Source organism: Eleutherodactylus coqui, chromosome 11, assembly GCF_035609145.1.
Source record: "Eleutherodactylus coqui strain aEleCoq1 chromosome 11, aEleCoq1.hap1, whole genome shotgun sequence".
Lineage (NCBI taxonomy): Eukaryota > Metazoa > Chordata > Amphibia > Anura > Eleutherodactylidae > Eleutherodactylus > Eleutherodactylus coqui.
In genome coordinates, this window is record NC_089847.1 from 92,304,953 (window position 1) to 92,321,360 (window position 16,408).

At 43.4% G+C, this 16,408-nt stretch overlaps 1 protein-coding gene across 1 annotated transcript; it reads right to left on the reverse strand.

Annotated features, from left to right (window-relative positions):
- Nucleotides 1-315: 315 nt before the first annotated feature.
- LOC136581744 (GTPase HRas-like) lies at nt 316-7,902 on the reverse strand (the record flags this gene model as incomplete). The annotated part of the gene is made up of 4 exons (XM_066582367.1): nt 316-750; nt 3,361-3,485; nt 5,725-5,884; nt 7,697-7,902. Coding segments are annotated over 3 exons (486 nt in total), but the record flags the coding sequence as incomplete, so codon positions are not given.
- Between the last annotated feature and the right edge of the window lie 8,506 nt (nt 7,903-16,408).

Here is a 16,408-nt window from a genome sequence, read left to right on the forward strand (position 1 = left end):
GGGGCGGAGCTACACGGAGCTACACGGAGCCCCATAGAGAAGAGGAGAAGACCCGGACTGCGCAAGCGCGGCTAATTTGGCCATCGGAGGGCGAAAATTAGTCGGCACCATGGAGACGAGGACGCCAGCAACGGAGCAGGTAAGTATAAAACTTTTTATAACTTCTGTATGGCTCATAATTAATGCACAATGTACATTACAAAGTGCATTAATATGGCCATACAGAAGTGTATAGACCCACTTGCTGCCTCGGGACAACCCCTTTAATCAAGAAGTACATAAGCAGACATGTCAAGGTAAAATTCATTACTTTGGAGCATGCCAAACAGATCCTTGTAATCAATGACATGACGTATTCCTTAAAGGGCCCTTCGGCTGAAATATGGGCATTGCATGCAGGACCAGGTTGCTCATCCAGAGATCCAGATTTACCTCTAAGGAATGATACTGATATTAGTACCATAATGACTAATAAGTTGTAGATCCGCTGAGTTGCCAACAGTCATGTCATTAACCCTTTTGTTGGCATTAATACTACCTGTGGTATACACTCAGCACATCCAGAAGGCAATACATTCCTGGATATGGAAATATAATACCCAGGTAATCATGGTTGACGGTTTACAGACGTCTCCACAGAAGGCTTGATGTCTTCTAATCTCTTCTAATAGTTATCCACCTGGGTATCTGGCACTTGGCCGGAGAAGCAGAACAGGGGAACACATTCAGGTCAGACTGTGACCTGCGATCCTGACAAGACAAAAAAAAAAAAAAAGAAAAGTGTAGTGTTATAACAACAACATGGTTGAGCTTTCCTGCCAAATTAGTGTTTACTTCACCTCTTGCTCTGCTCTGGGTGGTTTTGGGAGCCAGCTGGTAACAGCAGCTAAGTGGCTCAAACCCCTGACCAATTGAACCTGTTGCTCCGGCAGCATCTGTGTCATATTACCTCTACTTAAAGGGGTTGTCTCGCGAAAGCAAGTGGGGTTAAGCACTTCTGTATGGCCATATTAATGCACTTTGTAATATACATCGTGCATTAAATATGAGCCATACAGAAGTTATTCACTTACCTTCCCTGCGCTGGCGTCCCCGTGTACATGGCTCCGTCTAACTTCAGCATCTAATCGCCCGATCAGGAGGCTGGAATCGGCACACGTGACGGGGCGGAGCTACACGATCATGCGTAGAAGGGGCGGGGCCAGAACGCCGCTGCTGTCGAACAGACCCGAAGGCAGAAGACCCTTCTGCGCAAGCGCGTCTAATCGGGCGATTAGACGCTGAAGTTAGACGGAGCCATGGAGACGGGGACGCCAGCGCAGGGAAGGTAAGTGAATAACTCCTTATGGCTCATATTTAATGCACGATGTATATTACAAAGTGCATTAATATGGCCATACAGAAGTGCTTAACCCCACTTGCTTTCGCGAGACAACCCCTTTAAGTTACATGGGATTATAAATCATACTAAATAAGACATGCAGAGACCGATTTTAATGCATCCATGTTATACCACATTTCTAGATTTTTGTCCACCCGTTGTATATCTATTCTCCATAAACTATTTTATGCTATGACATGGGCAAAATGGGCAAAAGCAGTAGCCACAATAAATAGCTGACAATTTAATCTTAAGACCATAGACGTTTCTTAAAAGGGAACCCGGTCAGTCCCTTATATGTCTATCTGCGGGCAGCACAGTATAGTGACAGACATGCTGACTTCAGCAGTCTGTCACTTATACTGGTTTCACTGGGGCAGGAATAGTCTGAATTTACTAAACTTCATCACTGATTGTACTATAAAAACAATTAAAAAATAACTTTTATTATTATCACTAAAAGTACCTATACTCTGAACAAACACTCAACACAGAATGAGCCGGTTAATAAATTCCCACTAGATGCAAATGGAAGTCAGAATCAGGGCTTGGTGGAATACCAACTAGTCGTACATCCACCTCCGTATCTACCGTGCATGGTGTATATTGGCTAAGCCTCCTTTAGTAATTGTCTGCCAAAGTGTTTGGGGAGTAACCCCAACCCCCTTCCTCCTCTGGAGTGCTCCCAATCCAGAAGCAGTGACATACAGAGAATATGGACCGTATTCATCCTTTGTATCCTCCCTGTCTCTGAGCTGTAGCCTGTTACCATGTAAAGTGAATTGTACTTGCATTATCTGTTATACGAGTTATTCTTCAGTAAAAGTAATACTGGGCCCTAACTGTTCCTGGGGACCCGAGGTACTAAAGTCTCTGGGTTCATTTCTCCACCGCATAGAATACCGGTGTGTGGGAATGGTGGCGTCACAAGTGATTTGTACAACTACTCCCCCCCCCCATCCCTTTTATTGGCATTCTCTATCATAGGGGTGTCGAAACTGGCCTGCAATCCTGCTCTGGCCTTTGTAACATGTCATCCCTCAGGGACCAGAGCCTGGTAAGTACCACCGTGACGAGACAACACTTATCCCTTATCCCAGCTCTTCATGTTAGCCAGGTGCCCAGGGTCACCCCTCTGGGGTGTTGCAATTATCCTTCCAATCTAATTTTCATGAACTTTGGGCCAATTTTCCACCCTCTTATTTACGAAAAAAAACGTTTCTATGAATATAAGGAGTTTCGCTCAAGTCCTTGCCAACCACCACTGGGCTTTTTTTCTCCAAGAATCCCACAGCATCCATATAGTATGTTTCTATGGTGCGCACGCACGCACGCACGCACACACGCACGCACTGTGTTTTACAGCAGCAACAGGTTGATAAATCGGTCCAGTTTCTCCACAGAAAGAATAATTATATAGCTCCCTTATGTGGCCAAATGAATCTATTACATTAAACTGTACTTTTGTTAAAGTGACCCTTTTGGATTTAAGACTAAATTCTATCCTGGGACAAAAGGGTATATTATCTGCAGTTCTCTGCTGCCCCTCCGATCCCCAAGTCTTGAGTCCCATTTTCAGGCATCAAAGACGGCTGCAGCAATTTTCTCACTAGCTAAGGCACACTCTGTACTGCCTGCTGATTGACCAGTGCTGATCACGTGATCTGCTGATTGACCAGTGCTGATCACGTGATCTGCTTTGGCTAATCAGAGCATGTGCAGTACATTATTAGTCTATCTAATCCCCACAGTGCATTGGTAGTGTTAGTCTGATGTTTGCATCAGCCATCTCGAAAGGCTGAAAATGGAGGCTAAATCTGGCAGCAGGTAATATACCATTCTCCTCCTGTCCTGAGATACAATTTTGTGCAGAAGCCAGAGGGTCAACTTAAGGTTTTAAAACAAAATTCTGTATTTATGGAATGTGGGGAGCATTTATGAACATTTTGTTAGAAAACAGCGGCTGGCGACTTGCTTACCAGGGTCAGGATACAACGCACTTGCAGTTCAGACATCCCTTCTCGCTCTCATCGGGAGGATTCAGCTTCCGCAACTTATGCTGCCGGATCTCTCGCACGAGTGTGTAAAAGGCGTCTTCTACTCCCTGCGAGATACAGGAGACACCAAGGTACAAGACCACTTACAATCCAGGACACCAGTTGGAAGGGCAGAATAATATTATATACACACACCTGTATACAGATTTGTATAAAACCTGCCAGAAAGACCTGGTAACATCTGTTTCTCCTGCCCATGTGGAGAATCTTACATTTATCAACATTAACCGTCATTTGCCATTTTTCTGCCCAATCCCCCATCTTATCTAGGTCCTTTTGTAGCCGCACATTGTCCTCCGTTGTATTATCTTGTATCATTTTACTGTGCAGCCGCTCTATCAGGTCATTGATAAATATATTGAACAGAATGGGGCCTAAGGCCTCATGTCCACGGGCAAAAGAAGAATTAAAATCCGCAGCAGATTTTAACTCTTCTCCTGCCCGCGGATCCGCACCCCATAGGGATGCATTGACCACCCGCGGGTAGATAAATACCCGCGGATGGTCAATAAAAGTGATTTTAAAAAAAATGGAGCATGAAAAAATCTGGACCATGCTCCATTTTCGTGCGGGTCTCCCGTGGGGACGGCTCCCGCGGGCTTCTATGGAAGCCTATGGAAGCCGTCCGGATCCGCGGGAGACAAAAATCAGATTTTACTCACCCGCTCCGTTTCTTCTCTTCGCAGCGGCGCCATCTTCTCTCAGTCGCGGCCGGATCATTTTGCTTCGGGCCGGCGCATGCATGGGGCACGTCACCGACGTCATCCTGCGCATCCGCCGGGCCGAAGAAAGAAGATCCGGCCGCGACGCAGAGAAGATGACGCGGCAGCGAAGGAAGGATCCGGAGCGTGCGAGAGGTGAGTTAATTCTGATTTATTCTTATTTTCAGCGCTCATGTCCGCGGGGCAGAAGGGACCCGCTGCAGATTCTCCATGGAGAATCCGTAGCGGGCCTGATTTTCCCCGTGGACATGAGGCCTAATACTGAACCTGTGGCACCCCACTAGCGACGGTGGCCCAATCGGAGTACGAAGCATTTATTATCACCCTCTGTTTTCTATCTCTGAACCAGTTCTTAACCCAGATACACACATTTTCGCCCAGATCGAGCTGTCTTATTTTGTATATCAACCTATTATGTTGCACGGTGTCAAATGCTTTAGAGAAATACAGATATACAAGATCAAAAGACTCTCCCAGGTCCAGCCTAGAGCTTACTTCATCGTAGAAGCTGATCAGATTGGTCTGACGTGATCGACCCTTCATGAACCCATGCTGGTGAGGAGTTATTCCGTTGTTCTCCTTGAGGTATTCCAGGATGGCATCTCTCAGAAACCCCTTGAATATTTTTCCAATTAAGTGAGACTTACCAGCCTGTAGTTACCAGATTCCCTTCTTGACCCCTTTTTGCATATTTGAACCACATTGGCAATGTGCCAATCCAGTGATTGTCCAGTCTAAATAGAGTCCCAAGATGTAAGAAATAGCGGTCTGTTTATCATGTCACTTAGTTCTATTAGAACCCTTGGTTGGGGGGAGGGGCGAATAGTCATTTTGTTGCATTGTATACACTGTAGAAAATGGAGGAAACAAAAAAAAGGGGCCATGTCCTTAAGGGGTTAAAGGGCCAGTGCTTTCAGGGCAAATCCTTTTTTCCATTTATGTAATTGAAAAGTAGTTTAAGGGTTTTTTTGCTCTTTTTGGCAATAAGTCTTTCTGCCTCCTCCTTTGCAGGTTTTATCTTTTTCTTACATAATTTGTTTTTTTCAGGTTTTTTTAGCGCTTTTTCACTGTCCACTTGTTTTAGTCATTTAAAGGCTTTTACTTATTGCCCCCTTATGGTCATGTTGAGCCACATGAGGTTGGAGTATGAACTGCTCACATAAGGTTAATAGGATGTTTTTTAACTTCTCCCATTTGTCTCCTGTACTGTTATTTTTGAGGATGTTGTCCCATTTGATGTTGCCAAGAGTAATTCTCAGCTGATCAAATGTTGCTTTACTAAAGTTCAGTTTTTTTTGTTGCTCCCTGATAAGGCTTCCTATTGAATGACAGCTGGAAATTACTTATGGAGGTCACTATTTCCCAAGTGTCCCTCAATTTGCACTTAGGTCGATGGATAAATAAAAGTGTGACTCCTTTCCTAGCTGTACAGGACCAGACATGGTTTGAAAATTCTAGCAGTGTGAACAAAGACTTACAGCCATCGGTAAAACAGTAAAACAGTCATCCATACCAGTCAGATTGTATCTCATTACCAATAAAGCAAAATACATCCTGCTCCTACCTGCCTGGTTTTAGCAGAGGTTTCAATGTAAGGAATGCCATAACTTCTGGCCAGGTCCTGGGCTTGTCGGGTCTCCACAGTTCTAGCTGGGAGGTCACACTTATTCCCCACCAACACCATTGGAACATCATCAGAGTCCTTTACCCGTTTTATTTGTTCCCTGTGTAAAATATTAAAAAGGACTTGCATTAACATTAACCGATCGCTTTAGAGCACACAAGTTAAACTTGAGGCCTGAAGGCCAGACAGTGACCCAGCAGGCATTCCACTCACCCAGCCTGCATCTCTGGCCTGGTGGGGCAGTGCAGAGTCAGTGACCGCTGACCTCTTCCTCCAATGTCTGAGGGCGCCGTCCTGTATGCAGTTCAGATGCCAAGGGGAGAAGTCAGCGGTCACAGACTCAGCTGCAGATCGGACCAATGGAATGCCTGTATGGATGCTCCCTGGCCAGAGACAATAGAGAAGGGAGGGCAAGACAAAAGAGTCACTAATACTACTGGGATTACTATGGGGGTAAATTATTACTCCTGGGTCCAATATAAAGAACACCATTACTACTGGAGCCACTATGGGGTTCACCATTACTACTGGAGCCACAATGGGGGACCATATTACTACTGTGGTCACTATGGGGAACACTACTATTATACAGTTTTACAATTACAAATGACCCTTTGAAGGCAATAGGGCTGATACGGCCCTCGGTGAAAAGGAGTTTTTACACCCCTGCTTTGGAGACTCTAGACTACAAGTTTATCCTGATGCCCCAGTAAGGCATGGATGTGGGCATCAAAGTGTTCCCCACACGTGAGCACCCTTTATGAGCAGAGCAAGCTGCTGGAAAAGTCGGGTCCCATTCTAAGATAATGAACATGGCCGTGTATTACATAGTCGCTCATTCATCAGCTAAATATTAGGTTTCCCCAGCAGTTGGCATCTGATTGCAGTTATTTAGTGAATTTAGTTAATCCCTGAGGTTCAGTAGCTTCAAACCAAGAAGAGGTTGCCAAATGGGGTAAGACCTTTATGGGGACTACACATACAGAAGTTGTTGTTGACTGACAGCAGTCACGTTATAAACTTCTTCACGCAGTTCAGCTGACCAAGTATCTTAGTTCAATGGCAGACGGAGTGCTTGAGATAAAAGAGTCTACCAGATACATTACTGTTGTGGTATATCATCAATGACTGGGTGGGTTTATAATGTAACCTACCCATCTGGTTTCCCTGATCAGATGTCAAGGAACAGTTAGGAAAAATTCAACTACATCAGAGTTGTTGCAAAACTCTTTGTTCCATATATCCAGGAAGTGCATGGATTTTTACAAACCCCATTCAAATCAATGGGACAATCGCAGACATATCACCAACAAATCTGCAGATACACATTAGATCATATCCAATATGTAGGGTCACTTTCAGGGCCATTAATAATATGGGTGTCCATGCCTAGTATTACATTGGCAGGACCAAGATTAGTCTACGGTTTTCTGAGATTATCTATATTGTAACCAAATATTCTCACGTCACGCCAATTTTAAGGCTCTTTACCTTATACAATAAGTACATGTGCTGATATACTTCTGCAGAATGCAGGAAGGTCTTGGTGATATCAACCTCTACAGAAGGGCTCGGTACTATTTTCACTCTCCATCCTCTTTCTATGACCTTTGGACAGATTTTCGGGCGGCACTTCTGTGAACGTTGCAGTAACTATTGCCAAGCAGCAAAGGGCATGGGACCAACCATGATCTGGTTCTTGCTCGCCAAGGGCCCTATAGCATTTGCATGGGTAATCTATATTGTACATTCACGCATGGTGCCTTGTATAATGGTGGTATGTGCAGAGGAACATTGAAGGCAAAGTCAAGGAGATTCACAGAGCTCCTTACTTGAGGATTTCAAGCTGCAATGTATTGGTGGTGAAAAGGTTTTATGGGCTAAGTGTCACTTGAGGTTCTGGGTCACACACCTGTACTGGTGAATATCCTCAAAAGACTTGGTGTTGTTAATGGCAAATACACATAAAAATCCCTCTCCTGTTCTCATGTACTGGTCCCGCATTGCACTGTATTCCTCTTGACCTGCTGTGTCCAGGATGTCCAGCAAACAAGTTTCTCCATCTATGACAACCTGTTTTCTGTAGGAATCCTGAAATGTTAAATGGTAAAGTACGGGTTAGTTAGAAACCAAAACATGCCCTTACTTATTACTTACCACAGACTGAAGAATAGGACACATTTCATAATCTACGCAATTTAGTCAAGCCCAACTCGTCTGCAGCTGCATTTGTAGAAGCACTGTAAAGTAACGCAAAATGATATACCCAGTTTCCCTAAAATTAAGACCTACCCCAAAATTAACCCCTAGCATGATTTTCCAGGATTTTTGAGAATGCAACATAAATTTTTCACGATTTTTGAGGATGCTTGAAATATAAGCCCTACTCCAAAAATAAGTCCAAGTTACAGTTAAATAAAAAAAAAACAATTTTAATAGTGCCCAACCAGCTGTCCATGTAAAAAAAATGAATATTATGGAGCAAAAAATAATATAAAGACCCTGTCTTATTTTCGAGGAAACCGGGTTATGTTCAGTATATGTTTTGACGTTGGCTATTGACAACCTTTGGAGCAAACGTTTTTTCACATATATGCATACATTATATTACAGACAGACAGACAGACAGACACACACTGCTGACAACACTGGCCCGTTTACATGCAATGATTACACTGGTTAACACTGAAACTGTTTCTGACATAAAAAGCTCCTAATCTGTATCATCTCGGTGTGCTGAACACGAATAGGACCACAATTTTTTTTTTATGAGCTCTCGTTTTGAAGATATTGCATATAGTTTATTTTCTGTTTCACTGTGGAAATTTATCCAGGACTGTAACAACGTCCTTACAGTTATAACTTACACAGCTACCAAAGTCCATTGAGTATAACAAGTACAGGTGGCACCTCTGTGGTCATTTGAAGGTAGTTGCCCTTTTAATGGCACTGCAGCAGGGATATACATGTGTTTCTTATTTGAGTGAGATAGCGGAGTAAGGAAATTTCATTACTTGTGGAAGGAATGGACTCGCAGACAAAAAGTAGCAGTTGGAGAGAAGAATATCCAGCACCTGGCTCTGGTCAAGGCTCACAAAATCCTGCGGCCACCCCTTCACATCAAAGTGGGTTTGATGAAGAACTTCGTGAAAGCCATGGACCGGACTTCAACTTTCCGATACCTTCATGAAAAATTCCCTCTACTCAGCGAGGCAAAGATTAAAGAGGGAGTTTTTGTGGATCCTTAGATTTGAGAACTCTTCAAAGATGACCGGTTCAACAACTTTCTGCAGGGTAATGCGAAACAAGCATGTAATGCTGTCTGCCTAGTGTCTACAAACTTTCTCGGGAATGTTAGGGCAGATAACTACAAGGATCTAGTACAAGACCTGCTGATGCAGTATCAGAAGCTTGGCAGCAATATGTCTCTAACTTCCGCCAGTCCCATCTGGATTTCTTTCCAGATAACTGTGGTATGGTTAGTGATGAACATGGCGAACGTTTTCATCAGGATATCGAAACAATAGAACAAAAGATACCAGGGAAAATGGTCCACTACCATACTGGCTGACTACTGCTGGACAGCCTACAGAGATGCTCCCGAACAGCTAGACAAGAGGCAGGCAAAGAATTCTAAGACATAGTCTATGACCTGATTTTTACAGGTATTAACCATAGGCCTATTTATATTGCAATGCAGTTCATGATGTAAACAATTGTTGCAGATTACAAAAAGTCGTGTTGAGCACATAAAATTAGTCATTTAACAATTTTTATTTCAGTAACATGACTTTTGTAAATGTTTGTTGCTGACCAGTGCAATCATTTTTGCAATAGGGTTTAATAAAAAATTTGGTACCATTTGTCTTCCGCAGCTTCTACATATCACTGTATATAGACACTGCAGTCTAAGTCCTAATAGGAGATCAGCCAGTGAGGCTGGACTGATGACATTTCTTTTGCACTTTTTATTCAGCTAATTTCTGTTCACGGTGAAAACTTTGGTCATAAATTAGCTGATCAGAACATTTAAGCCCTTAACGACACAGGACATAAACTTATGTCATGGGCACTTAGTACTTAGTGCACCTGCACGTAAACTTAGGCCCCCTGTCCACGGGCATGTGTGAAGCTTTGCATAGTGTTGCTATGGAAAGCGCCGGCCCCCTGTTCACGAGCGGAGAATCATTGCGATCCTCTGCTCTCGGACGGCAATTTTCAGCATGCTGCAAATTGCCGCGATTCTCCACGGTCAGCCTATCAGATAGACGGAACTCCGCGGTCAGCCTGCCAACTCCTGCTCCCGCGGTGAATACCATAACGCCCGTGAACGTAGGGCCATACGTCCTGTGTTTAAAGAGTCGCCACTGATTATCATGGCAACATTTTACTGATAGCTGCTGACATAGCCAGCAGCCAATCACTACTTGCCACTGGGTGACCAATCACAGCAGTCCTGCCCCAGCGATTACTGTGATCGGTCAGTATATTAGTCTAATTAGTAAAGTGTAATTAGTCACCGAAAAAGAAATGTAATTCAGATTACTAACTTTATTAAATATTACTTTAAAACACAAATTTTGGACAGACTTACACATATACATAGAGTGAGGTGGAAGTCTAGTTGGATAGGAACCAGAAATCCTAACACCTCATGGTCATATTTCACTACGGGTACCACATATCCACCAGACCAGTATAGGTATTGGTGTGACATGTGGAAAACCCTGACACCGCAATGGTGCCAAGATATCACTGGATTGGGAAGGCACTTCCTTTTTATTATCCGAGAGCCTCCTTATTAGCTTTACAGCCTACAGATTGTGCAGGGACAACCTGCATATAAAGAAATTTCAATGAATCCATCAGATCAGAAATAGTCAGTGGTTCTTTATATCATATATTGGCCAACACTGCCTTCCAGACTCAGACACTTTTTTGTATGTATAGTTAAAGACAATTTTTTGTATGTAGCTCTCTTTGTATTCATTATTTTACCCCTTATTTCTGATCAGCAACAGAATACCCAGATATTAGGGCTGGTCCCCCTAAAAATCCATGACTTGATTTGATTCCTGGGGACTAATCAGACTTTTAGGGAAAGCAAAAAGGTATGAGTGCGCTAGCTGATATACAAGCTACACTCTATTGTCCCCCCAGTCCCTGGTAGATGGTCATAACGACACTGAGAAGGAGTTTGCAGCACTTAGGTTATAATTGGCTTATTGAGGCGCCCCTTCTAAAAGGAACAATATCCACTTTAGAAACTTTCCAGAAACTGAAGGACTCTCAGCTCATTGAGTTTCTCATGGACTTCAGTTTGCTGCTATTCTTCCAGATGCACATGAGACACCTCTCGACTGCGCTCACAGGGTGCCTACACCTAAGAACTTGTCTTCCGGTGTTCTAAGGGATGGCTTGGCCAGACTACATTTCTATCACTTCAAGGATGCATTGCTTAACCCCTTAGTGACGGCGCTATCGTAAAACTACGTCCTGCTGTTGCAGGATGTGTATGGAGGGAGGTAGCGGCGCTATCTCCCTCCATACAGCGCTGGCGTCAGCTGTTTATTACAGCTGACACCCGCGGGCAATAGCCCCACTCGGGCGTTTGGCCGATCGCGGCTATTAACCCTTTAATTGCCGCTGTCAATTCTGACAGCGGCATTTAAATCCCCCGACCGCTGTTCGGGGGTCCCGCACGGCCCCCCCCCCCCGCGGTGAGATCGGGGGAGCCATGCAGGTGTCATGGCAGCCGAGGGCCTTTAGAAAGGCCCCAGGGCTGCCTTAGCAGACTGCCTATCAAGCCATCCCCGTGGGCTGGCTTGAGAGACTGCCTGTGAAAAAGCAGTATGACGTAATGCTATAGCATTACGTCATACTGCAGGAGCGATCAAAGCATCGCATATTAAAGTCCCCCAGGGGGACTTCAAAGTAAAGTTTAAAAAAAATTCAATAAAGTTTTTTTAATTGTAAAAAAAAATAAATAAAAAAAAAGTTATAAAAATTTAAATCACCCCCCTTTTGCCATATCTATTATCAAAAAATCTAAATCATAAAATAAAAATATGTATTTGGTATCGCCACATCCGTAAAAGTCCAATCTATCAAAGTAACGCATTATTTTTCCTGCACGGTGAACGTCGTCCGAAAAAAACGCAATAAAAAGCGATCAAAAAGTCATATGTATTCCAAATTGATACTATTGGAAACTACAGGACATCCCGCAAACAAAAAAACAAAACAAAAAACAGAAAAAAAACCCCGCAGAGGGTCGATGGGTTGGCATGGCAACTACCGCCATACGCTGGTGTCCGGTTCTGCCATGAATTGCAATGACTATTGTTGAGTGATAATGAATTGCAAGTACAGAAATCTTGAGCTCATGTCATCCACAGGACGCAAGTCTAAAGGCCCATTTATACGGAACAATGATCACTCAAATGACAGTTTGAGTGACAGTTTTGAGCGATTATCTTTGCATAACTAAGTAGCTAATTAGCTAATTAAGAGTTAATGCAGGCAGAGCAGGATACCAAGATAGCTCAGAGAACAAAGCAGCTGTTTTATATATACAAACAGCTGCATTGTTCTCGGAGCTTTCAGCTGGTGACCCGCTGAGAACTGCCAGCAGGATACCAGCTGAAAGAATACCATCAGTGCCGCCTGCTAAGAAAATCAGCTTCTTAGCAGGCGGCACTGATGGTACGAATAGTGCACAATGGCCACGTGTTTAGACGCAACAGTTATCGCTCAAAAGATGGCTTTTGAGTGAATTTTGAGCATTAATCGTTGAGTCTAAATGGGCCTTAAGTCCTTGTGCATAGAATGCTCCCCTAACAGAATGTATAGTTACATCCTGTGACGTAAAGGTTAATGGATGTAATAAAAGGAGTAAACAAGGACTATTGGTTTGAATTTAGGAGTTACAGGGCGGCAAATAGTAATGCCAGGTTCAGATCTGATTGGAAGGTCTGTCTGAATAGCAAATGTAATTTCTTATCTAAAGGCCCATTTACACGCAACGATTATCGCTAAAAATTCATTCAAACGACAAGCAAAAGAGTGATAATCATTACGTGTAACCGTGCGACCATCGCGCACAATTTGTTCACTTATTGCTGAGTTTCAGCCGGCATAAAAATAGTTAGTTCATTTGATTTTCATTCCAGTTAAATGGCAGTAGTTCTTTCTTTTGAGCAACTTAAAGGGGTTGTCCTGCGGCAGCAAGTGGGTCTATACACTTCTGTATGGCCATATTAATGCACTTTGTAATGTACATTGTGCATTAATTATGAGCCATACAGAAGTTATCAAAAGTTTTATACTTACCTGCTCCGTTGCTGGCGTCCTCGTCTCCATGGTGCCGACTAATTTTCGGCCTCTAATGGCCAAATTAGCCGCGCTTGCGCAGTCCGGGTCTTCTGCTGTCTTCAATGGGGCCGCTCGTGCAGAATGCCGGCTCCGTGTAGCTCCGCCCCGTCACGTGCCGATTCCAGCCAATCAGGAGGCTGGAATCGGCAATGGACCGCACAGAAGCCCTGCAGTCCACAGAGAGACAGGATCCCGGCGGCCATCTTCAGCAGGTGAGTATGAAGACGCCGGACCGCCGGGATTCGGGTAAGTACTACCCGGTGTGTTTTTTTAACCCCTGCATCGGGGTTGTCTCGCGCCGAACGGGGGGGGGGGGGGGGGTTAAAAAAAAAAAAAAAACACGTTTCGGCGCGGGACAACCCCTTTAATCACTTGAGTGGAGAGGTGTTTGTTTGCCATTTTAAAGACAGAGACTACTTGTTTACTCATGTCAGTAGGAGACAAAGCAGATTCTTCACACTAATTAAAGTCCTCTGGCCAGAGTTTATCACATAAACACCCCGCCCCCCTTCAGCTAACGAGGGAAATGGAGAGATTACAGATGATTATCTGCACATATAAATGTTCAGCATTTTATGCAAAAAAGTCATTAAGTTGTTTAGTTGTTTCAGCGATAATCGTTGCGTGTAAAAGGGCCATAAGATATCTGCTCAGTCAGGAAACTGATTCCACCTTGTTTGACTATGTTTTGTTAACATGCTCTTTTCCTTGTTTATACGTTAGCAGCTACATTTGTTAGATTTGTTTGTACAGTCACCTTTTTCATTGTTTAAAAATCAACCTTATAAAAATTATGTTAGTAAAAAACCCTCCAGGGAACAGATAGATGTTTTATAGTGCACAGCGACATCTTGTGGTTAATTTCAGGTATGGCAGAAGTGTATGACAAAGAATGAAAACCACCGAATCAATTACTGACACCTATACAATAAACCCTGGTATAATACTAACTCACAAAACAGCAAGAGTTTAGTCTTATCTCATGTGACATTTCCTTTTCGTTAGGGAATACACTTGAATTGCACTGACACATGGAATAAATATAGTGTTTTGGCATGCATAAAAGGTAATGAGGTCTATGGATACACACAGAACAGAAAAAAAACTATGCAAAATGTAAATGTAAAAGAGCCTAATAAATACAGTATAGCCAAAAAAAGGAAAAACCTGATTGTTTGCTATGAGCAACTACTCAACTTTTCCGCTTTACGATTATAAGGGTATGTTCATACATGATGAACTTCACTCCTTGGGATGAATGGAGTGAAATCTGCTGTGAATCTACAATCTCAATATCAAAATCTGTACCTAAATCCTCCCTACTGACCACAATACATTAATGCATGATTGGCAGAGCCACATTGGTATCTGGGCGAAAGCATTATCTACCTTTAAACTTTTGATGGCCAATTAACTATTAACGACTTAGCTGATCTGTAGGAGTCCCAGGTAGTAGACCATGTCCTATCCTCAGGATGTCTGCAGAGTCAACGGGTCAGTGAATGGAGCTGGAAGTAGAGCGCTCTGAACACAGTCGGCTACTGATAAACTATTGATCTATTCTGAGAATAGGCCATCAATACTTTGTTAAAGGGGTTGTCCACTTTTGAACAGGTAAAGGCGTTTTTAAAATTTAAACCAGCTGTACACATTGAAGTGGACAAGATCGGCGGATGATCTACCGTGTGTGGGGGGAACCCAAACAGCGCCATGATGTCCACTGAGGGATGAGGCATATCGGATTTCAATATGCACAATCCAGAGATGTCAACCTGGGAGAGACTGTCACAGGACGAGTCTCTGGTCACAGCAAGAATGTGATTGGCCTTTTCATGACGTGGCTTATATAAGGGCCATGGCTATCCTACAGCAAGAGTAGTACATGGAGACACAATGGAGAATAAAGTACATGAGAGAGAAGATGAACAACATTGTTGCTGCTACACCAAGAACAAATATTACCATCATACAGTATCTATATACGGCTATTGAACAAAACAGTATCTAAAAACCAACAATACCTCCACATCATGACCACCAAGTAGTGAATGAATACCACCAGACTGAATAAAAACCACTGTCCTAACATCATAGTGAAGGTAGTGTTGGCACGCTGAGGGCTTGTGTGTGGGGGATGCCAGGGCTGGGGACATGCTCAGCCTCTGTAGTATGACACTGGGCGAAACAGAGAGGTGATTGGGTAAAGAGGCTTAGGAAATCGGGAGACTCCTAGGAATTCTGCCTGGGCTGACATGTATAACAATCGTATGTATGTATATATACACACTTGGCCAAGTCCAGTGTACATGTGAATGAGCAGTCTGACCGCAGCTGAGTATTCCCAAACACAATACAGATGTATTGTTCAATCACTAGGTTTTATTGTTGTTACTTGAAATACTGCAGGCTTGAAAAGGAGAAGCGTCCATCTTTGAACACCCTTTTGATTTTATTTTGTAGATCTTTATAGAAGTCAGAAGTCTGTTTTTCTGTTCTAGATCCATTCCATAGCCATTCTGATTGCCATGCAGCCTTATGAGCCTACTGCATACTATACTGTCTCGTTAATAAAACCACACGCAGTAAGCTCCCCCTAGTGGTGGCAACAAGCAGCCAGAATATCATCATTTAACCAGGTCTCTGCAGGAGAACTAAAGTTCTGTATCTATATGATTGTATTCCTTTTTTAAATTGTATACTGGTGTCCAAAATCCTTCCAACTTCTGATACACTTACTACTTTAGATGAATGTCAGAAAAGTGGAAAAGGTAATAATTTGTCACCAGCAATTGCTCCAAGCATGAATGCTGTGCAAGAGTTTGATCACACAGGACACCATTTGTTTTTTGTGAAAAGGGTTTTCCAGAACTTAGATACAGAAAGTCATCAATATCAGATCAGTAAGGATGCAACTCCCAGCATCCTCGGCAATCAGCTATTTGAGATGGCCACACCACTCAGGAGAACACTACGGCCTCTTCCTTGGCCTGAGACGTCACGCTCATTGGTCAGAAGGACTTAGCACAGCTCAGTCTCATCCAAGCGAATGGGACCGACCTGCAAAACTGGGCACCGCCACTACGAAATAACCTGCACTGTGCGTGGTATAAAGGTCACATAGGTATACAGTGAGGTGGCCAGGAGTTGGACCCCCACGGACGCGATATTGGCGACTTATCCCAAGGATAGGTTATAACCATCTACGTCATGAGAACCCCTGTAAATAACATCCCACTCCCCCCCAAACAGC